Source organism: Aotus nancymaae, unplaced genomic scaffold (assembly GCF_030222135.1).
Source record: "Aotus nancymaae isolate 86718 unplaced genomic scaffold, 86718_ANA_hifiasm-v0.15.2.pri h1tg000106l, whole genome shotgun sequence".
NCBI classification, from domain to species: Eukaryota; Metazoa; Chordata; class Mammalia; order Primates; family Aotidae; genus Aotus; species Aotus nancymaae.
The window spans coordinates 1578032-1600203 of record NW_026988521.1 but is presented as its reverse complement, the minus strand read 5'-3'; the positions used below and the strand labels follow the sequence as shown (position 1 = coordinate 1600203).

At 61.5% G+C, this 22172-nt stretch overlaps 1 protein-coding gene across 1 annotated transcript in view; it reads right to left on the bottom strand.

Annotated features, from left to right (window-relative positions):
• Positions 1–12547: 12547 nt before the first annotated feature.
• MUC2 (mucin 2, oligomeric mucus/gel-forming) overlaps positions 12548–22172 on the bottom strand; it is a 40551-nt gene continuing 30926 nt past the window's right edge. Inside the window, exons 35-49 of the mRNA XM_064370287.1 lie at positions 21766–21949; positions 21266–21494; positions 20372–20550; positions 19909–19978; positions 19327–19427; positions 19149–19180; positions 16408–16585; positions 15797–15901; positions 15513–15553; positions 15270–15392; positions 14453–14551; positions 13561–13689; positions 13307–13346; positions 12963–13089; positions 12548–12855 (exon numbers count right to left, since the gene is read on the bottom strand). Of these exons, the coding sequence (XP_064226357.1) occupies positions 12636–12855; positions 12963–13089; positions 13307–13346; positions 13561–13689; positions 14453–14551; positions 15270–15392; positions 15513–15553; positions 15797–15901; positions 16408–16585; positions 19149–19180; positions 19327–19427; positions 19909–19978; positions 20372–20550; positions 21266–21494; positions 21766–21949 (1857 nt within the window). The 3' untranslated portion in view covers positions 12548–12635. The remainder of the gene's footprint in view (positions 12856–12962; positions 13090–13306; positions 13347–13560; positions 13690–14452; positions 14552–15269; positions 15393–15512; positions 15554–15796; positions 15902–16407; positions 16586–19148; positions 19181–19326; positions 19428–19908; positions 19979–20371; positions 20551–21265; positions 21495–21765; positions 21950–22172) is intronic.

Below are 22172 nucleotides of genomic sequence, written 5' to 3'. Positions count from 1 at the left end.
CCCTCGTGGCATGGATGTTCCATGGAGACAGACAGTGAGCTGGCACACAGGACGATGCCAGCCAGTGAAGGATCTAGACAGGAAACAGAGCAGGCAGCGTGGGCTCGGGGAGGTAGGGGCGGGTGTCTGCTTCAGAGGCCTCCGGGCAGTGACCTGGAGCTCAGGCATGGCGACAGGGCACTGCCGTCACTGCAGACCACCTGTGGGTCTGCAGCGGGAGGGCCCAGCAGGGCAGGGGCTGGGCAAACTGGGCAGGGCTGAGCCAGGAGCCACTCTGCCTCAGTTTTCCTGGCTGGCAGCAGGACTTGCACGACAGGCCACTGTAGGAGCCTATTGCTTGTCTGTGCATTAATTGAGTCATCCTCATTCACTCATGCATCCACTGATTCCCATCCCCTCGTTCCCATCCACATATTCCCACCCATGTATTCCCGTCCCTTCGTTCCCATCCATTCATTCCCATCCACTCATTATCATCCCCTCATTCCCATCCACGTATTCCCATCCATGTATTCCCGTCCCCTCATTCCCATCCATTCATTCCCATCCACTCATTCCCATCCACTCATTCCCATCCACTCATTCCCATCCCCTCATTCCCATCCACTCATTCCCATCCACTCATTCCCATCCACTCATTATCATCCATTCATTCCCATTCACTCCATTCCCATCCACTCATTATCATCCACTCATTCCCATCCACTCCATTCCCATCCACTCATTCCCATCCCCTCATTCCCATCCACTCATTCCCATCCACTCATTATCATCCACTCATTCCCATCCCCTCATTCCCATCCATTCATTCCCATCCACTCATTATCATCCTCTCATTCCCATCCCCTCATTCCCATCCACATATTCCCATCCATGTATTCCCATCTCCTCGTTCCCATCCATTCATTCCCATCCACTCATTATCATCCCCTCATTCCCATCCACTCATTCCCATCCACTCCATTCCCATCCACTCATTATCATCCATTCATTCCCATCCACTCCATTCCCATCCACTCATTATCATCCACTCATTCCCATCCACTCCATTCCCATCCACTCATTCCCATCCCCTCATTCCCATCCCCTCATTCCCATCCACTCATTCCCATCCACTCATTATCATCCACTCATTCCCATTCACTCATTCCCTTCCACTCATTCCCATCCACTCCATTCCCATCCACTCATTCCCATCCCCTCATTCCCATCCCCTCATTCCCATCCACTCATTCCCATCCACTCATTATCATCCACTCATTCCCATCCCCTCATTCCCATCCATTCATTCCCATCCACTCATTATCATCCTCTCATTCCCATCCCCTCATTCCCATCCACATATTCCCATCCATGTATTCCCATCTCCTCGTTCCCATCCATTCATTCCCATCCACTCATTATCATCCCCTCATTCCCATCCACTCATTCCCATCCACTCCATTCCCATCCACTCATTATCATCCATTCATTCCCATCCACTCCATTCCCATCCACTCATTATCATCCACTCATTCCCATCCACTCCATTCCCATCCACTCATTCCCATCCCCTCATTCCCATTCCCTCATTCCCATCCACTCATTCCCATCCACTCATTATCATCCACTCATTCCCATCCACTCATTCCCTTCCACTCATTCCCATCCACTCCATTCCCATCCACTCATTCCCATCCCCTCATTCCCATCCCCTCATTCCCATCCACTCATTCCCATCCACTCATTATCATCCACTCATTCCCATCCCCTCATTCCCATCCATTCATTCCCATCCACTCATTATCATCCTCTCATTCCCATCCCCTCATTCCCATCCACATATTCCCATCCATGTATTCCCATCTCCTCGTTCCCATCCATTCATTCCCATCCACTCATTATCATCCCCTCATTCCCATCCACTCATTCCCATCCACTCCATTCCCATCCACTCATTATCATCCATTCATTCCCATCCACTCCATTCCCATCCACTCATTATCATCCACTCATTCCCATCCACTCCATTCCCATCCACTCATTCCCATCCCCTCATTCCCATCCCCTCATTCCCATCCACTCATTCCCATCCACTCATTATCATCCACTCATTCCCATTCACTCATTCCCTTCCACTCATTCCCTTCCACTCATTCCCATCCACTCATTCCCATCCACTCATTATCATCCACTCATTCCCATCCCCTCATTCCCATCCACTGATTCCCATCCACTGATTCCCATCCACTCATTATCATCCACTCATTTCCATCCACTCATTCCATCCACATATTCCCATCCCCTCATTCCCATCCCCTCATTCTCATCCCCTCATTCCCATCCACTCATTGCAGTCAGGTGCAGTGGCTTGTGCCTGTAATCCCAGGGATTTTGGAGGCTGAGGTAGGAGGATCACTTGAGCCCAGCAAGTGGAGGCTGCCAGCAAGCTGTGGTCCATCACTGCACCCCAGCCTGGGCAAGCCCTTTACCCCAAGGCCCCCGATTCCCTACCCTGGCCACGCCCCGGTTGCAGCCTCAGGCCGGTGAAAACAGGCCCTGGGTTCCATCTGGGCACCAAAGGGTCCCTGTGTCAAGGGCTAGTGTTTAGCCCCGGGGAGACCCTAGCCGCTCTTCACAGGCTGCTTTGAAATCTGGCATAGACGCCGTACAGCACAATTTCCTCAAGCTGGGGCCTCGTCCTCTTCCTTCGTGTAACCCACACGGCTGCCATGCAACAAATGCAATCACAGCTGAGCCCTGCTCAGGGTGGACACATAGCATTCCCACAGCCCCTGAAGGAGAAGAACCCATGGGGCCCCTGCAAACCAGAAAGGAGGCCCCTCCAAAGATGGCTGAATCTAAGATGGGGACCCAGAGCTTAAACCAGCCCTGAGCACAGTGCAGCCTCAGACCGGGCCGCCCCAGCCATCCGCAGCGCACAGCCTCATCCTCTGATAGAGCCGGGAAGTGCCCCACACTCCCCTCCTCTTGAGGCCTCCCCACGGCCTGCGTTCTGTCCCCCACAGCCCTGCCCTCTGTGAGCCACCATGCAGGGTGACACAGGCCCCCACTCTGGGCCCAGGCAGAGCTGCAGCAGCCCCCCAGAGCCCGGAGCCCCCAGCCCCAGGCAAGGCCAGGCCCTGTGGGACGCCACCCACTTCGGCCTCGGAAGGACACCAGGAGGGCAGAGGTGTCAGCGCCCGGTTTGGAGGGAAAGTGCTGGAATTCCAGAGGAGGGAGGAGAGCAAGGAACCAGGGCGAGGAGGGGAGGGGTCCCGGGCTCCCCCGGCAGTGGGCACAGCCACACCCATGCTGCCTGTTTGCACACAGGGCTGGCCCGGCCACCGTATTTATTTATGAGATTTATGAAGTTTTAATTCAGCCCTACCTAATGACGCACGCAGTGGCTGGTCAGCATCCAGCATGGGCTTTGGGGAGGGGTCCCGCCCTTTGGCTCCTGAGGGCTGGCCAGGAGCCTCGGTGACCTGGGGACAGGAACAGCCTCGGGTGCTCCAGGACCCCCTCTGGACGTGAGTCAATGGCCAGGGTCTTTCTGGAGCGCCCAGGGGTCCACCTACTCCCCAGCTCCCAGCCCCGCTGAAGCCCACCGGCTCCACCTTATCTTCCACTTCTGGGAGGGCCTCCACACACTTTGTCCACTCGTGGGCCCTTCCAGGGTCTCTGGTGCCCACGCCTCACCTCCGCCTGCCCTCCCAGTTCCCACCAGCCTCCCCCCTCCCTCCTTTTCTCAGCATCCTGGAGATCCTTCCAGAAACACTGCTTCCTGCTCTTCCCTCCCCGGCCCACCCAGCCCCAGCAGGCTCGTCTTGCCCTCCCACGAAGCCCCCAACTCCTCCACCAGCCCTGGCCCCCAACAATCTTTCTCGAAAGTGCCTGATGAGGTCCTGCCCCGTGCCCTGCCTCTCCAGTCTGCCCTGGGAGCCCCAACTCCTGCTGCTGAATCCCTGCAATGTCAGCACCCCCTGCCAGAGGCGAGACCAGAGGCCAACGCGGCACTTCCGCACGGCCCCTCATGCTCAGTCACCCCCAAGGCCTGATCCACGCAGTGGGGTGGTGGGCGGGCAAGGGCCCCAGCTCTGGCCGTGCCCTTAGCCCTGGGCTGCCAGTTTAGGCTGGTCTTAGGGAGTCGACCCTGGGGTCTTAGCCTTCTGATCCACCTTGCACAAAGCACCCCAGGAGAGATGGGGGCATCTAGGAAGCATCCAAGGGTTGGCAGGGAGGGACCCAGGGATGCCGCTCCCCCACCCCCAACCATCAATCACCGAACACGATGATCGTATTTCTATTTTGTTTTGTTTTTTTTGAGACGGAGTCTCACTCTGTCACCCAGGCTGGAGTGCAGTGACACGGTCTCAGCTCACTGCAACCTCCGCCTCCCGGGTTCAAGCAATTCCCCTGCATCAGCCTCCCGAGTAGCTAGGACTACGTGCCCCCGCACCCTGTTAATTTTTGTATTTTTAGTAGAGACGGGGTTTCACCATGTCGGCCAGGCTGGTCTCGAACTTGTGACCTCAGGTGATCCACCCGCCTTGGCTCCCAAAGTGCTGGGATTACAGGTGTGAGCCTCCGCGCCCGGCCCTATTTCTTAAACATTTATCCAAGCGGCGCTGGGGGACGTTAGGGTTGGTCCTGGGGTCTGAGAGTGGGGGACACCCACTCTGACAGGCGGCCTTCCGGGGGGGCCCCATCTGCACATAGAGCTCCCCCTTTCAGGAACGCCTCCCATCCCAAGTGAGTGCAATGGCCAGCCAGGGCTCTCAGGGATCGGGGCAGAGTGACCTCCCTGAACTCACGCCTGTCCTAAAGCAAGCGTTAAAAGCCTGTGTTTTGATGAGAGCAAGGACAGGCGGGTGTCTGGGACTCTGACCCCAGGCTCAGACATCCACTCCGTGAACCCTGGGTCTCAGTTTGACCGACGAGGAGCTTTGCCCTTCTGTGGGCTCCCCAGCCCACCACTGCTTGCCTTGAAGGCCCAGCCCCTCCAGCCAGCCTCGGTGACCCCATGATGACCCCCTCAGGCAGCCTGCAACACCACTGTCCCTACAGCCAAAACTGTGACAACAGGGGCTGGGCAGGCACGACCCCAAGCGAGCAGCCCGGTGGCCCAGCCCGGACAGGGGTGCGTCCTGGAACAGCCTCGGCTGGTGCTCTTGCCCCAGCCAGATGAGATAAGTAAGGACGTGGGGGAGACACAGAAGAACCACGGGCCTGTGGCCTGCAGGCGTCCACGCAGCCCTGGGCAGTTGACAGAGCCATGGGTGGACACGGCTCAGCTCCGACTGTCCAAGCAGGACGCCCGCATCACAACACACCCCAGAAATCTCATCACTCAGAGTCAAAGGGCCGGCGGGGGTCTCAGGAGAGAAGAAAGCCCCTGTAACGGGGGCTGAGGGGTGGGCAGTGTGGCTGACAGGAGCCCAGCTGGCGCCGGACAGGAGCGGCCCCACGGCCAGGCAGGTGGGCAGGATAGACACCCATCTCCCAGCCATCAGCCGGGCAAAGCTGGGCTCTTGGTCACCTCCCTCAGCACGGGCCACAGGATCCTCCTGCCCAGCCTGTCCAAACCACGCTGGAGGGGAGCGCCCACCTCGTTCTCTGGCAAGGCGCAGCTGCTCAGGTGGGGCGCCCTGGCTGGAGTGTGCCGGCTGTGACCCGTCCTGGACCCTGCGGCCGAGGCCAAAGATGTCAAGTGTGAAGGGCCTCCAGTCCCCAGCGCTCTAACACGGACCAAACCACAGAGCCCAGAGCCAGGTGGCCAGGAATAGGCAGGGGCCCCCGTTCCTTCCCGGAGGCCCCTGGAGCCTAGGTCAAGGTAGGCAAGTTCAGAAGCCCCGGGGACCTGTGGTGTCCTGGCCCCCTGCCCACCCTGCCGTGGGGCCGCCACGCTGCTCTCCGCGTCCCTGGACAGCCAGCACCACCCTCGCCTGTGCAGGAAGTGGGTAGGTGGCCGGTGAGTCACTGCCCACGCAGCCCACTGTCGTGATAAGCTGCGGTTTTGTGGCCCACAGTTCAGCCCGGACATCCCCAAGATGAGAGGGCGCCGCTGGCCCGAGGCCGCTGGGAGGAGCCCCTCTGACACCAGGTGGCACCAGCCCACAGCCTCCTCCGGGGCCCTGTTCAGTGAGCCCGCTGAGGCGTGACATTGGGTGAAAATGCCGGAGGAACCCACTGATAGTGCCGGAAGCAGGCGGGTTTGGCTGCCCGGAGCCGTCTGCCAATTCTTATCAGGTTTAAACAGACAAGAGGCCCCTCGGCCACGTGGCAGAAAAGAACAGTGAGGCAGGCGCAGTACCCCGAGCTGAGGGCTGGAGGCCACGGACCGGGGGCAGCTGGGGCCGGGGGGACCCCGAGCAGGTGACCAAGGCCTGGTGGATGGCAGCATGGTGAGGGGCACTGCCAGCCCCAGCTGTGGGAACCCCGAGGCCACTGGCCACGTCAGCCAGCTCTGCCACCTGTTAACGGAAGATGGCAGCAGCCGCCCTCCCCGGCAGCCTGGATGGAGGCGAGGGGTTAGATGGTCCGCAGGGGCCAGCCTCTCCCCGGTGATGCCGCCCCTTCTTCCTCCAGCTGTTCGTGGGGGCGGCCGGGAACCCCACGGCATCTCTGAGCTCCGTGTTCCGTTCGCCTGGGTCCCGTCCAGTGCAGCCCAGGTTGACCGTGGATGAGCAGGGACCAGGCCGTTCAGGCAGCACACACTCCTCCGAGCCCCGGAGGCTGGAGTCCGAGATCCCAGAGTCGGCAGGCGCGGCCCCTCCACGCCTCTCTCCCAGCCTGCAGACGCTGCCTTCCCCTGTGTCCTCACCTCCTCTCATGGGGGCCCCAGTCAGATGGGAGTGGGGCCTGCCCTACTGGCTCATCTGGATTTACCTCCCTCTGCAAAGCCCCCATCTCCAAATGCAATAATCCTGAAGTACGAGGGGGTGGGATTTCAACATATTAATGGGCGGGGGTGGGGGTAGCACAGCTCTGCCATAACGCAAGAACCACAGCCGAGGCAGCGAGCCAGATCCCCAGAGAGACCCCAGCTCCTGCTGGGCTCCGTGAGGGTCTGCGGTGCAGGGGTGGCCGGCGGAATCCTGCAGGGACAGGATTTGATCCCACACCCTGCGTTTGGCGTGTCTGGGGCTTCCTTCCCAGCATCTGCTAGAACCTAGCTGCTCTGTGGCCTCGCTCAGCCCTGGCCTCTGGTCCCCGGCCGCGTGGGGGTGTGCCCTGGCTGTCTCAGGGTGGAGAGGAATTGTCCACAGGAGCATGGGGACCCAGCAAAGCAACCGGGCCTCGCAGAGGCCGGCGGGGGGGCACCCTCGCCCCGCAGGGCACGTCCACAGCCGCCTCCTCTCCCTCACCTGCCTCCCCGCCCGCTGGGATCAAGCCTGCAGGCTTCCCAGCAGCTCAGCTCCGGACTCCACGGAGCCCCTGCTGGATGGTTCAGCCCACACGCACGGGGCCCACTCACATTTTTCGTTTTGTTTTGTTTTTGTCTGAGATGCATCTCGCCCTGTCGCCCAGGCTGCAGTGCAGTGGCGCAATCTCGGCTCACCGCAACGTCCACCTCCCAGGTTCAAGCAATGGATGATTCACACCCTGTGAAGAACAGAGAGTCATGGGATGGACACAACCGCCATCTCCTCACCATCAGCTGTGACTAATGTCAGACGTGCCACGCCAGCTCACGGGCTTCCCATCAAGGAAGAAAACGTCGCGGGCAGACGTGGCTGCCCCTCCTGACCCCCACCCCTCTCCAGAGGCAACTATCACCCTGAATCCAGTGCCTCAAAATATTTCATAATCTTACTGCTCTTGTGAATATCGAGCGATAGTGTCCTGCTTCACATTCACAGAAGCGGACGGCATCGGGCACAGGGTTAGCGAGACCTGCAATTCACTCTTTCTGTTCCGTGGTGGATTTGCCACGCAGCCTCGTCAAGTCTAGGGCTGGGCCCTGTCCTGGGGACGAACATGCCGGGAGAAGCGGCCGGTTCCTGGTGGACAGGCACTCAGGCCATTGCGACTCGCCACACTCCCGGCGGGTAGCTCCCTGGGTGCCCGGAAGCAGGGCTGCCCTGACCAATCGCTCTCCACTGAACGTGGCAAGTGTGCCCTCTCTGGAGGCGTGAGAGGGCACACCCGACGATCACCGCGCACCTCCCGGGGTCCCGGTGGCCGAGCCTCTCCGCTGGCTTCTCACTGCGTTTCCTCCTGTGTGACGCCCGCCTCAGCCTTGGGCTGCTTGTCTGATGGTGACGTTCGCTAGGTGTCCTGGACTGCGGCCCTCAGCTCCAGGTCGCCGAAGTACCTCCTTCCACTCCACGGCTCACATTTTCACTTTGTCATCTGTTTTCAAACAGTTTTAAAGTGTAGTGTGGTCAAATGCTCCCTCTTTGATGGCTTGTGACTTTAGTGACTCGGTTAAGAAACCCTTTCCTACCCCAGGTCATAGTTATTACGCCATTTTCCTTCTAAGCGTTTTCGGGTTTAGCTTTCCACGTCAGCATTGTTTAATCTCCACGCTGTTTTATTTTGTTTGGAGCGTGACACAGGCACCTAATTTCCCCACGTGGAGGAAGCACCCGCCCAGAGCACTCACGGAGGGACGGTCCTCCTTCCTTGTAGACGTGGAGCACCCACCTGCCTCAGAACATCACCGTGAGCGCATGGGCTGTTCCAGCCATCCACTTGCCTGTCCCTGCAGCAACGCCACGCCGTCTCAGAGGCAGGAGGCCCGGAGAGATGGCCTCCCACGTGATTCTTCCCTGAAACTTGCATAGCTCTGCTTGGCTTTTCGGCTGTCCACATGGACTTTTGGACCAGCCCACCAAAGCCCACGAAAAACTCAACTGGCATTGTGGAAGGCTGTTTGCAGAGTCGACCTCAGTGTTGACTTTCTTTTATGGACGTCACTTTTCAAAACTGAAAACTTTTCATTCACGAACGTGACGTGCGTCTCCAGTCAGTCAGGGCTTCCTCCATGCCCTTTACAACGTTCTCATCATGGCCTGGACACCTTCCATCTGATGTTGCCTACGTGGGTATCTTCGTAGGTTTTAGCTGTTAGTGAGGTATTTTTCTATCACATTTCAACTTGGTTTCTACTAGTATGAACATGTGCTATTGATTTTCCTTCATCAGCCTCGTAGCCCACACAATATTGCCGAACCCTCGCATGAGTTCGAATAGTAAAGTCACAATTTCTTTTGGTTTTTACATCTTCTCTCCTTGAGTCAGAGTCTCACTCCGTCGCCCAGGCTGGAGTGCACTGGTGCAATATCTCGGCTCACTGCAACCTCCGCCTCCCGGGTTCAGGCGATTCTCCTGCCTCAGCCTCCCGAGTAGCTGGGATTACAGGCGCCCGCCAACACCCCTGGGTCATTTTTGTATTTTTAGTAGAGACAGGGTTTCACCATGTTGGCCAGGCTGGTCTGGAACTCCTGACCTCAGGTGATCTGCCCCCCTCGGCCTCCCAAAGGGCTGGGGTTACGGGCATGAGCCACCGCGCCCGGCCAGTTAGCTTTTACATCTTGATAATCATATTAAATAAGGGCCAGTCCCGTGGCTCACATCAATAATCCCAGCACTTTGAGAGGCTGAGGCAGGCAGATCCCTCGAGCCCAGGAGTTCAAGGCCAGTCTGGGCAACACGGCAAAACCCCGTCTTTACAAAAAAGCAGATGCAAATGGAACAAATCAGCAGAGCTTTGCTCCTCCCAGGGCTGGCGTTCATTTCCTCTTGCTCTTCTTGCGGTCTTGGTGAAGCCTCCAGTGCCCCGTGGAGGGAAGGCACAGCCGTGGCCAACATCTCCCATGTGCCCGGCTTCTGTGGGAGGGAGTCCCACGTCCCACCAAGGGGTCCGACATGTGCTGTTTTCCTAAGCAGGTTGAGACCGCTCCCTTCCAGCCTGGGCTTGCTTTTTTGACAGCAGCAAGTCCAGTCCCGCTGCTGACTTCCATCACACCTCTCTGCCCCTCAGGGCCTTTGGTTTTTAAATCCTCCGCACGTCTCTGGCACCCTCTTCTGCTTGGTGGTGGTACTGCAGCCCCAGGGGCCTGGTGTCTGAGCAGAGCCAGACTCTCAGGGGACTTGGACACAGGAAGACCCTTGGGCCCCTGTCTCCACGCCGTGACCACAGAAGCTATAGCTGCTCCCACAGCCTAGGCCCTGGAGTGAGTGGATGAGGAGGAGGGCACCAGCCACGCTGCCACAGACAGAGCGTGAGCCAGACAACCCTGCTGCTGTGATCCACCAAGACTCGGGGAGCGGGTGCTGTGGCTCACTCGGTAATCCCAGCATATTGGGAGGCAGGCAGATCACCTGAGGTCAGGAGTCCAAGACCAGCCTGGCCAACATGGTGAACCCCTATCTCTACTAAAAATACAAAAATTAGCTGGGCACGGTGGCAGGTGCCTGTAATCTCAGCTACTCCAGAGACCGAGGCAGGAGAATTGCTTGAACCCGGGAGGCAGAGGTTGCAGTGAGCTGAGATCACACCACTGTACTCCAACCTGGGTGACACAGCAAGAATCTGTCTCCAAAAAAAAAAAAAAAAAGGAAAGGAAAAGGGTCTTTGCCGATGTGATTAAGGGCCTCTCAATGAGCTCATCCTGGACTATCAATCAGGTGGGCCCTAAATCCAACCACCGGCGTCCTTAGCAGAGACGCAGAGGAGAAACGTCCCAGAGAAGCCCCAGTGGAGACGAGGCAGGGCGTGGACAATGCAGCCACAAGCCAAGGAGTGCCCAGAGCCACCTGCAGCTGGAAGGGCCGAAAGCGTCCCACGGAGCCTGAACCGCGTCCTCTCCGACGCTGAGCAGCACCCTCCCTGCTTCCACCAGGCCTCCCCCTTAGACCCGGCCCCCGAACTGCAGGAAAGGGCTCCCTGTGGCTCCCTGCCCTGGTTTGTGGTGATTTGCTGGTGCACCCTGGAGCACCCAACAGCTTGTTTCAGCCAAGGGGACAGCAGCGAGTCTCACGTCAGGGGAAGGGAGGGGTGCGCGCTGGGGCCTTCCATCTGCTCCCAGAAACAGTGAGGCCGCCATGGGAACAGTCAGCTTCTTCTGGGGAATGGGAGAACTTGGTCCCAATCCTTCCAGCTACTCCAAGGGGGTGGGGGCTGCCCACCTGGGTGGCTGGCTCCCCATATCCTCTGCTGTGGGCATAGTCCACTGTGGTGAGCCCAGGGAAGCAGGCAACCCCTGCCCCAAGTCACCCCTAGGGAGACCAAGGAGGACCCAGCTGGGGGCATGAGCTATGTGAGGAAGAGGAGGGCACTGGGAATAAAGTCGGGGGCTGCACAGTGACCGGACGGAGTTGCGGGGAGCCCCTGTGTCTCCCTGCCCCTCCATTTGCACCAACCCTGCCTCCACCTGAAGGGCAGCTCCCTCCCAACCCTTAACACCTGTGCTGGGGTTCTGGACGCAAGAACCCAAGGGGAAGATCCTGAGTGGGCAGGAGGGGTGGGGCCGGCTGTGGGGAAGGGGTGGGGCCTGTCCTAGGAAAGGGGTGGGGCCGGCTGTGGGGAAGGGGCGGGGCCTGTCCTAGGAAAGGGGTGGGGCCTCCTGTGGTGAAGGGGCGGGGCCTGTCCTAGGAAAGGGGTGGGGCCTGCTGTGGGGAAGGGGCGGGGCCTGCCCTAGGAAAGGGGTGGGGCCTGCTGTGGGGAAGGGTTGCATGTCAGGGCTCATGCTCTCCTGAGCTCCCCAGGTAGCCTCTGCTTTAAAGGGCACAGCAGGGAAGAGCAGGCAGGGTCCCGGCTGTACCTGTGTCCACACTGCATCACTGGGGGAGCCCCTCTTCACAGCTGCAAGCTGGGAGACAGATGAGGAAGCTGGAGGAAGCCTGACCACCTCTTCCTTACTGGGCCCATGGCCACAGTGCCCCCACCCCGCCCTGTCCATTTCCTGGCCTGTGCTGGGGCTGCTGGGCTCCACCCAGAAGGCCAGGGGCTCAACTCTCCCACGCACGTGGGCACTGTGTCCAGGGTGCACACCCAGTGCCCACTGTCCAGCTGAGTCCACGGAACCAACCAGAACTTCTGTAAGTTGGTTTGAAGGTGTTGGTGGCTCTGCCCAGCAGCTCCTGGAATTCCTGGCAGAGCCACCAGGCCCTGGCTGCCTTTTGTCACTTTGTAGCAGGAGCTGACAGTGACCCGAGGACTAAGACCTTCTCCCTTTTCCCAGTGCGGAGACCCAGGGCAGGGTGCACTTCACACACACACGGCACATGCAGACACACGTGCACACAAACGTTCACATGCGCGTGCACACACACCCACTCACATAACCTCTCCCCGGGGCCACCTGAGCCTCGGGGCTACCCAAAGGCCCCAGCAACCGTGGAAAACCTGAGAAATGGCTGTGAAGGAACTCAGGGCTCTTTTCACAGATTCCAGGCCAGGAGGATTCCTAGAAGGGAATCTGACCACGTCTGGACGGCCTGCCGTCCCTTCTCTGCCCACCACTGCACAGTGGCCAGGCCACACCCCTGCAGTGCAGCAGTCTGCTGAGTTTATTACTGGACAGCAAAGACAGAACAAAGACTCACACAATAAATATCTGAAGCGAGGGTATTTATTGCTTAGGAGGCCTCTAACGGGAGGCAAAGCTGCGGAGGGCGGCAGAGCCGGGCTGTGCCCACGCCGCTCACCACCCCCTCAGATGCCTGGGGGAGCGCCGGGCCCGGCGGGAGGTGCTGGTGGGGAGCGCACAGACGGTGTCCTGGCACTGGCAGCTCTCGATGTGGGTGTAGGTGTGCGTCAGCGAGCCCCCGTTGGGGCAGTTCAGGACCACCTCCCGCTGGCTGGTCTTCTCCTCTTTGCAGCAGGAGCACCTGTGGTCCAGGGCCTGGGCCTCGGCCGAGTACCTGGGGGGAGGGCGGAGTGAGGGGCGACCTCCCGGGGCAGCGCTGGCCTCCCACCCCTCTGGGGCCTCCACTGTCCCCACCAGACACACTCCCAGCTGGGGACTCACATGACGAATGTCCCGCAGGACCCCGAGCAGTGATTCATGATGACACTCTTGGTGCAGCCGGCATGTGAAATCTCCGTGGTGACGGGGACGGTGGAGCAGGGCACCCTGGTCTCATTTCGAGGGGTGCCTGGGGAGAGGGGGCAGTGGCTCGGGGCAGGGTCTCCACATCCTTGAGGGCCAGAGTGGTTCCCCCTCGCTGCAGCCCCTCCCCAGGCCCAGCCTCAGCCCCCGGCCCTCACGCCCACCCGGAGGCTGTGGTCCAGCCACCCCTGAGCAGGCAGGGCTGAGGGCTCCAGCCCTTGTGCCCCCACCATGCCTACCCCCAGGCCATGCCCTGTACTCACAAGTCTTGCAGCATCCGTTGGGCATGAATGTGATGGAGCCCTGGAGGGAACAGAGAATGAGCCTGGGACCCCCAGACATCCCTGGGGGTGAAAGCCCCTTCCTGCCGTGCCCTGGGCAGGGGAGCTGCTGCAGAAAGCCCCGGGCAAAGCCTCCCTCGGCCGCACAGACCAGGCTCGAGGCCACTGCCGCAGCAATACCAGGCACCCTCACTCCCGGCAGAGTGCACACAGCCAGGCCCCCGCGGCCCGCTCACCGGGACGCAAATGGTGGGGTCGAAGTCGGGGCAGGTGATGTTGGAGACGGACGAGATTAGCTGGTTGTGGATCTTCACGCAGCTGAAGAACGTGCAGTTGTTCTTGGGGTCGCTCTTGAAGTCCCCAGGCTGCGGGGCAGGGGGTTCTGGTGAGGGAGAGCAGCAGGCCCAGCCCCAGCCCGGCCAGGAAGACACCCTGGATACACTTGGCTGGTGAGGCTTCCTGGCGGGGCCAGGGCCACAGGACAAGTGACACGGGCGGGACCCACGTCAGGCACCAGCCTGGAGCCCACACAACCCTCAAAGACCTGTTGCAACTCTCTGAACCTGTGAACGTGACCTGCCTTCGAAAAGGGCTCTATGAAGGTGTGATTAAGTGAAGGATCCTAGGATGACATCATCCTGTGTAGGGGTGGGAAGAGGGCGGGGACTTGATGGATCCTAGGATATTATCCTGTGTGGGGGCGGGGAGGGGGCGGGGCCTTGAAGGATCCTAGGATGACGTCATCTTGTGTAGGGGTGGGAAGAGGGCGGGGCCTTGATGGATCCTAGGATGACATCATCCTGCGTGGGGGAGGTGGGGACTAAACCCTTAAAAGGAAGAGGAGAGACAGACACAGAGAAGGAGCCCCATGGCCACAGCCAAGGGACACCAGCAGTGACAGGGGCTGGGAAGGGTCCTTGCCTAGAGCCTCTGAGGGAGCGCAGCCCTGAGGCCCTTTGCTCTTGGACTTCTGGGCTCCAGACCCAGGATAATCCCTTTCTGCCTACAACGCCTGCTCATGTGTCACGGCAGCTCCAGGACACCCATCACCGCTGCGCCCAGGACTGGGAGGACTCAGCCTTGCCCAGGGCTCAGGCAACCTGGCGGCCTCGGGGCAGTGGCACCCACCTTCAGGATGATGTCCTGGTTGTCTGACTGCCTGATGATGCAGTGTGTCTGCTCACACTTCTTACAGCACTCCCTGGGGGCCTCCACCAGCTCGAAACCCTGCGGACAGACACACCGCCGCAGCTGAGCCCCTGGGCTGTGCCCCACACCACACAAACCTGCGGGGCTGCCGAGACCCCCACTCAGAGGAGGCCCCAGACTGGGCAGGTGTCAGCACAGAGAGGTGGGGACAGCGGCGGGTTGGCGTTGAAAGGAGGAAAGAAAGTGCCACCATGCAGACACAAGCTTGTCTGGTAGGAGGGAAGGAGCAGGGCTGGGGCTGGGGCTGGGGTGGGAGCTGGGGCTGGGGTGGGGAGCCGGGGCTGGGGTGGGAAGTCGGGGCTGGGCTGGGCGGGAGCCGGGGCTGAGGTGGGGAGCCGGGGCTGGGGTGGGGAGCCAGGGCTGTGGTGGGAGCCGGGGCTGTGGTGGGAGCCGGGGCTGGGGTGGGGAGCCGGGGCTGGGGCAGGAGCTGGGGCTGGGGCGGGAGCTGGGCTGGGGCTGTGGTGGGAGCCGGGACTGTGGTGGGAGCTGGGCTGGGGTGGGAGCTGGGCTGGGGTTGGAAGCCGGGGCTGGGGCGGGAAGCCGGGGCTGGGGCGGGAAGCCGGGGCTGGGGCGGGAGCCGGGGCTGGGGCTGTGGTGGGAGCCGGGGCTGTGGTAGAAGCTGGGGCTGGGGCGGGAGCTGGGCTGGGGCTGTGGTGGGAGCCGGGGCTGTGGTGGGAGCTGGGGATGGGGAGGGAACCAGGCCCAGGGCAGGAGCTAGGGTTGGGCGGCCACTTACGGGGCTGCAGGAGTTGTTGCAGGGCACGTGGGTGCAGGCGATGGTGTTGAGCAGGGTGCTGTTGTCCACCTTGTGGGTGCAGACGCAGTCCTGGCACTTTGAGGAATACACTGGAGAACCAGGCTTTGGGGACAGGGAGAGACGTGAGGCAGGGGCCACCCCAGCTGGCCAAGAACATGCCAGGACCCCTACGCCACAGCCCAGCCTCCTCCCCTCCTCGCTCCCACCCAGCCCAGGGCTCACCTGGTACTCAGCATTCTCGTGAACACACACCCCCTTGGACTCTTGGGAGAAAGAACAGAGAAGGCCGTTGGTTAGCGACCGCCCTGGGGTGGCCATCTGGCCGGACCCCCATTCCTTGTGCCCCCCCGGGGAATGGGGCTTGCGTTCGGGGCTGGGGTGATGCGTCAGCCAATCATGCAGCCATCTGTGTCCCCAGAATCTGAGGCCCCAGGAGGGAGTCCTTCCCCACACACACCCCATCCTGGCCACGGCCTCCTTCCTGCCCACCCAGCAGCCCTGCTTACCACACCAGTAGAAGGGACAGCACCTCCCTGGCACCATCTTGCTCCTCAGTTCAAATCCCAGCAGGCACAGGGGGGGCTCCTCTTCGCACAGGCTGGTGTTGCACTCTGAAGACAGGGTGGGCACGCCCCGTGAGGGTGGCTCCTCGCAGGCAAAGCCCCCGGGGCCGCTGCACCTCCAAGGGTCCCCTCCCCACCCAGGCCCGGCCCTGCAGCAGGCATGCCTGGACCCGGCCCAGCGGCCCCTCCCAAGCCCTCTCCAGGGGAACGTCGGAGGCTCCCACACCAGCTGTTTCCTTGCTTGCCAAGGAGGGCACAGCATGCAGCCCCACCTACGGGGATGTGCACCGGCCCCGGGCATGGACTTACATGCAGCCCCACCTATGGGAATGTGCACCGGGCCCGGGCATGGACTTACATGCAGCCCCACCTACGGGGATGTGCTCCGGCCCCGGGCATGGACTTACATGCAACCCCACCTACGGGGATGTGCACTGGGCCCGGGCATGGATTTACATGCAGCCCCACCTACAGGGATGTGCTCCGGCCCCGGGCATGGACTTACATGCAGCCCTGCCTACAGGGATGTGCACCGGGCCCGGGCATGGACTTACTGCAGACGCTGATGTTACAGCAGGTGTCGTCAGGGTTGACCTCTGTGACCAGGTAGGTGCCATCCTCCATGCAGTGGGTAACAGGCTTCTGGCTGCACCTCTTGGACTGGCAGGTGATGCCACTTCCGCCCTCCAGGCAGATACAGTCCTTGCAGTCGAACTCAAAGTGCTCCCCAAACTGCAGGAGGAGGAAGGAGGGGTGAGGAGAGCAGAGGAGGTGCCGGGCAGGGAAGGAGGGGTGAGGAGAGGAGCTGCCAGGTAGGGAAGGAGGGGTGAGGAGAGAAGAGGAGGCGCCAGGCAGGGAAGGAGGGGTGAGGAGAGAAGAGGAGGCGCCAGGCAGGGAAGGAGGGGTGAGGAGAGAAGAGGAGGCGCCAGGCAGGGAAGGAGGGGTGAGGAGAGAAGAGGAGGCACCAGGCAGGGAAGGAGGGGTGAGGAGAGGAGCTGCCAGGCAGGGAAGGAGGGGTGAGGAAAGGAGGCACCGGGCAGGGAAGGAGGGGTAAGGAGAGAGAAGAGGAGGTACCGGGCAGGGAAGGATGGGTAAGGAGAGAGAAGAGGAGGTACCGGGCAGGGAAGGATGGGTAAGGAGAGAGAAGAGGAGGTGCCAGGCAGGGAAGGATGGGTAAGGAGAGAGAAGAGGAGGTACCAGGCAGGGAAGGAAGGGTGAGAAGAGGAGGTGCCGGGCAGGGAAGGAAGGGTGAGAAGAGGAGGTGCCGGGCAGGGAAGGAGGGGTGAGGAGAGAAGAGGAGGTGCCAGGCAGGGAAGGAGAGGTGAGGAGAGAAGAGGAGGTGCCGGGTGGGGAAGGAGGGGTGAGGAGAGAAGAGGAGGTGCCGGCCAGGCCCAGAGCTGCATCTGTGGTCAGTGGGTAGAAACAACTGCCCTGGGCAGCTTGCTGAGGGATCCTGGGGGAAAGCCATGTCTCTCCTCACTTCTGAGCACACCGGGCAGGTTCTGGGATAGGACAGTAAGCAGGGACTTGGCACAGGGCAGACACTCCACTCAGGCCTCAGGCTTGTACAGAATTTAGCTAAGGACTCAGCCCGTGGCTGCGACCACAGGTGGGAGGCACAGGCAGCACAGAGGTGGCCGAGATGTCATGTCAGGGCTTCTAGACAGAGCATCATATGACCAATGGGTGATGAATCGAGGGAAGGAGAATGGATGGATGAATGGGTAGATAGTGGGTGGGTGGATGGGTGGGTGGATGGGTGGGTGGGTGGAAAGACGGATGGGTGGATGGTGAGTGTGTGGGTGAATAGGTGGATGGATAGATGGTGGGTGGATGGGTGGGTGGGTGGGAGGATGGATGGGTGGGTGGGTGAGTGGAATAGATGGGGTGGATGGGTGGATGGGTGGATGGTGAGTGTGTGGGTGAATGGGTGGATGGATAGATGGTGGGTGGATGGGTGGGTGGGTGGGAGGATGGATGGGTGGATGGGTGAGTGGAATAGATGGGGTGGATAGGTGGATGGGTGGATTGATGAAAGGATGGATAAATGGATGGAAGGATGGATGGACAGATGGTAGAAGGATGGAAGGACAGATGGATGAATGGAGGGATGGAAGAGTGAATGGATGGGTAGATGGATGGGTGGGTGAAAGGATGGGTGGGTGTGTGGATGGGTGGGCGGAAGGATGGGTGGGTGGATGGATGGGTGCACGGATGGATGGGTGCGTGGGTGGATCAGTGGGTGGACAGATGGGTGTGTGGGTGGATCGGTGGGTGGAAGGATGTGTGGGTGTGTGGATGGGTGGGCGGAAGGAATGGGTGGGTGGATGGATGGATGGGTGGGTGGAAGGATGGGTGGATGGGTGGGTGGGTGGATAGGTGGGTGGGTGGAAGGATGAATGGGTGGGTGGAGGGATGGGTGGGTGTGTGGATGGGTGGGTGGAAGGATGGGTGGGTGGATGGATGGGTGCACGGATGGATGGGTGCGTGGGTGGATCGGTGGGTGGACAGATGGGTGTGTGGGTGGATTGGTGGGTGGATGGATGGGTGGATGGATGGGTGGATGGATGGGTGGGTGGATGGGTGGGTGGATGGGTGGGTGGATGGGTGGGTGGGTGGAAGGATGGGTGGATGGGTGGGTGGATGGGTGGGTGGGTAGGTGGAAGGATGGGTGGATGGGTGGATGGATGGGTGGGTGGATGGGTGGATGGATGGGTGGGTGGAAGGATGGGTGGGTGGGTGGGTAGGTGGAAGGATGGGTGGATGGGTGGATGGATGGGTGTGTGGGTGGAAGGATGGATGGGTGGATGAATGAGTGGGTGGAAGGATGGGTGGACGGGTGGATGGATGGGTGGGTGGATGGATGGGTGGGTGGGTGGATAGGTGGGTGGGTGGAAGGATGAATGGGTGGGTGGAGGGATGGGTGGGTGGTGGATAGGTGGGTAGATGAATGGGGTGGGTGGATGGGTGAGTAGATGGATGAGTGGATGGGTAGATGGATGGGTAGATGGATGGGTGGGTGGATGGGTGGGTGGATGGAAGGATGAATGGGTGGGTGGGTGGATGGGTGGGTGGCTGGGTGAGTGGGTACATGGATGAGTGGATGGGTAGATGGATGGGTGGGTGGTTGGAAGGATGGGTGGGTAAGTAGGTGATGTCCCTGCCAACTCAGCCATCCAGGACTTAGATGACCTCATTCCTCAATCTTTGAGGCTCCAGGTTTTCATGTCCATCCCCCTCACTCCTCAGAATTCAGAATCGGTGGGAGAATCCCTCAGCACCAAGTGGGGCCTACCTCTCTGGGCACATTGTCGGGTCCCACACAGCCTAGGAAGAGGGAAGAAACAATCCTGTTAGCAGAGTCCTGGTGCAGCAGGAGTGGGGCTGGGGGTCAGCCTCCTGGTCGCAGCCTCCGTGGACACCCAGGAGGAGGCAGGAGGGAGGCAGGAGGGGCAGTGTGAGCAGTGGCCTACCGCAGGTCTTCACGCAGACGTCATAGCCAGGAGCGTAGCTCACAGTGCCGTCAGGGCAGAAGCAGCCTTCCACCGGGACTGTGTTGTTCTGCTGGGAGGAGCTGAGGGGAGAGGGCACTGTTGGACCGGTGCAGGTGAGGACTGGGGGGGCACGTCGGACGGGTGCAGGTGAGGACTAGAGGGGCACGTCGGACGGGTGCCGGTGGGGAGCTGAGGGGGCACGTCGGACGGGTGCAGGTGAGGACTAGGGGGGCACGTCGGGCGGGTGCCGGTGGGGAGCTGAGGGGGCACGTCGGACGGGTGCCGGTGGGGAGCTGAGGGGGCATGTCGGACGGGTGCAGGTGAGGACTGGGGGGGCACCATCGGACGGGTGCAGGTGAGGACTGGGGGCACCGTCGGACAGGTGCAGGTGAGGACTGGGGGGGCACCGTCGGACGGGTGCCAGTGAGGAGCTGAGGGGGCACATCAGACGGGTGCCGGTGGGGCTGGGAGCCGGCAGGCGGGACTGCTATGCCCGGATGGTGCCACCCTCCGCACTACGGTGACGAGCCCACAGTCCTGGCGGACCCTCAAGCAACATACCTGGACTTGCAGGTGGGCTCTTCCGCAGGGCCGCAGGCCTGGTACTCCCTGTGAGATGGGCACTCCACCACTGCAGGATAGGGCCGGGGTCAGAGGGCTGCCCATGCACATCAGGGGAGGAGCCTGGACCCCCCCAGTGACAGAGCCGCCCAGCGCCCCACACACGGCGAACAGTGGCCAGCTGCCTGGGGAGTCAGCCTCCACCCTCGTGGTTGCCCTGAGCGGGGTGGCGGGCGCTCGATTGCGTCTAGCGACATTGGCAGAACCCCCGGCACCTCAGCCCCTCCGGCCTGGCCTTCTCCACCCCATGGCCCCAGCCCTGGTCTCACACCCGCCATCTCTGGGATCCTGGCCACGGCCCACCTGGGTCTAGCTTCAGGCTGGACACAGCACCCGGCAGAGCCTAGCGGGCACGTCTGGCCTGCGGGCCCCCAGCTCCAGGGCAGGGCAAATGGGCACTTACGGCAGGCCCCGTCCGTGTGCTTCCGCCAGTCCAGGCAGGCGCCCTCCCGGGCGCAGAGGGCCGCGTAGGCCTGCAGACTGGCGCACTCCAGGCGCGAGCCGGGCACGAAGCAGCTGTCGAACACGCAGGCTTCATAGTAGCGCTGCGGCGGCACCAGCGCATGGCACTCGGCAAACAGGCTGCGCATGGAGGGGCAGGGTCACACTCAGGCGGCGCCTGCCTCTCCCCCCTCCCTACCCTAGCACCTCCGCCTAGACCGTCCTCCTGGAGTCCAGCACCCGCCAGAGAGGCACCTGCGGCTGACAGAGGCCCGAGGGACAGCCCAGCCGGGGGAACAGGCTGGGGACAGAACAAGGGATGGGTGAATGAGGCGGCTCTGCAGCCCGGTTCCCAGGACAGAAGCCACATATCTACGTGGCCATTAGCTCCAGCAACTCTGGCAGACGGACACCCAGCCTGTCCATGGCCCCCACACTTCCAGGGACGGGGTGCTGACTCCCCATGGCTACCAGCGTTGGGAGCACCACTCTGTCAAAGCCCAAACCTGCCTCCCCAATGTCAGCCCTGAGCTCTGTCCTGGGTTGACTGGTCTGCTCCGGGCCTCGCACCCAGCCAGTCCTGCACCTTCCCAGGAGGTGGGAGAGATCATGGAGCTCAACAAAGGCACAAGCACGTCGGACTTGGTAGCTCAGCCCCGTGGAACCCAAGGGCCCGGGCCCTGGACCCCGCGTTGACCTAGCGCCTGACCCTGGTTCCACGGCCTCCTGACTCCCCAGCCCCACACCAAGCCTCACGTGCTGCCTCCTCCCTCTGCAAGAGCTAGGGACCGGGGCTCAGAGAGGCAGGCAGCTTTTTGGTATTGCGGCCGGCCGCAGGCAGGCCGGGCAGGGTCACCTGTCCTTGATGAGCTGGCAGAGGGGAGATGGGGTGCAGTCCTTGTGTGGGGTCGTCTTGCTGTCCCCAGGCACTGTGATGGCCGGGCGCTTGGTCGTGGCGATGCTGTGGGGACAGTGTGGCTTGGAGGGGTCGTTCACCACCCACTGGTCGGCCGCGGCCTCACAGCTGGAGACGATCTCCCCGCTGGGCAGAACGCAGTCGTCAGAGGTGGTGTTGGTGCAGGTGCCTGTGTCAGCGAGAGAGGCCACGGTGCAGACAGCGTTAGCCCTGCCCTCTCCAGCCCCGACGCCCGGGACTGCCGGCCAGGCCCCTCCTATGGGCTCCTCGCAGGGCCTGAACCGGGATGACGGCCACAGTGGCCCCAAGCAGAGGGGCAAGAGGCCCACAGCCAGGTCCGCCATGCTCATATGGCCCGGCCCGGCTGCCCTCCCCGGGGCAGGTCATGGGGACACAGGGCACCGTGGGAGCCGTGGGGCCTCGGGGGCCTCGGAACTCACCGCATTGGCCCTTGGTGTTGTTGCCAAATTTGTGGTAGGGCAGCCTGATGGAGAAGGACAGGCCGTTGTAGGAGATGAGGGCGCCCAGCTCGGGGACGGCCACCACGTAGTTGATGCCGGACTGGTACACCTCCAGCCCATACTTCTTGTAGGGCAGCGCCACCACCTGACCGTTCACCTGCACCTGCGGCCGACACACGGGGTGGGGGTGCTGCCGCTGCCCCGCCGCCCGCCCGCCTCGGCCTCCCCCAGCTCCAGGGCTGCCCCGCCCCACCTGCTCTCTGACCGGCGCCTGCAGAGCGGGCCCTGCCTACCCGCCTTTCCTGACCCCTTTCTTGTTCTGTTCCGCTGCGCCTGACCAGACCCTGGTCCCCGGGGTGAGCCAGTGAAGGAGCTCTCCTGGGACC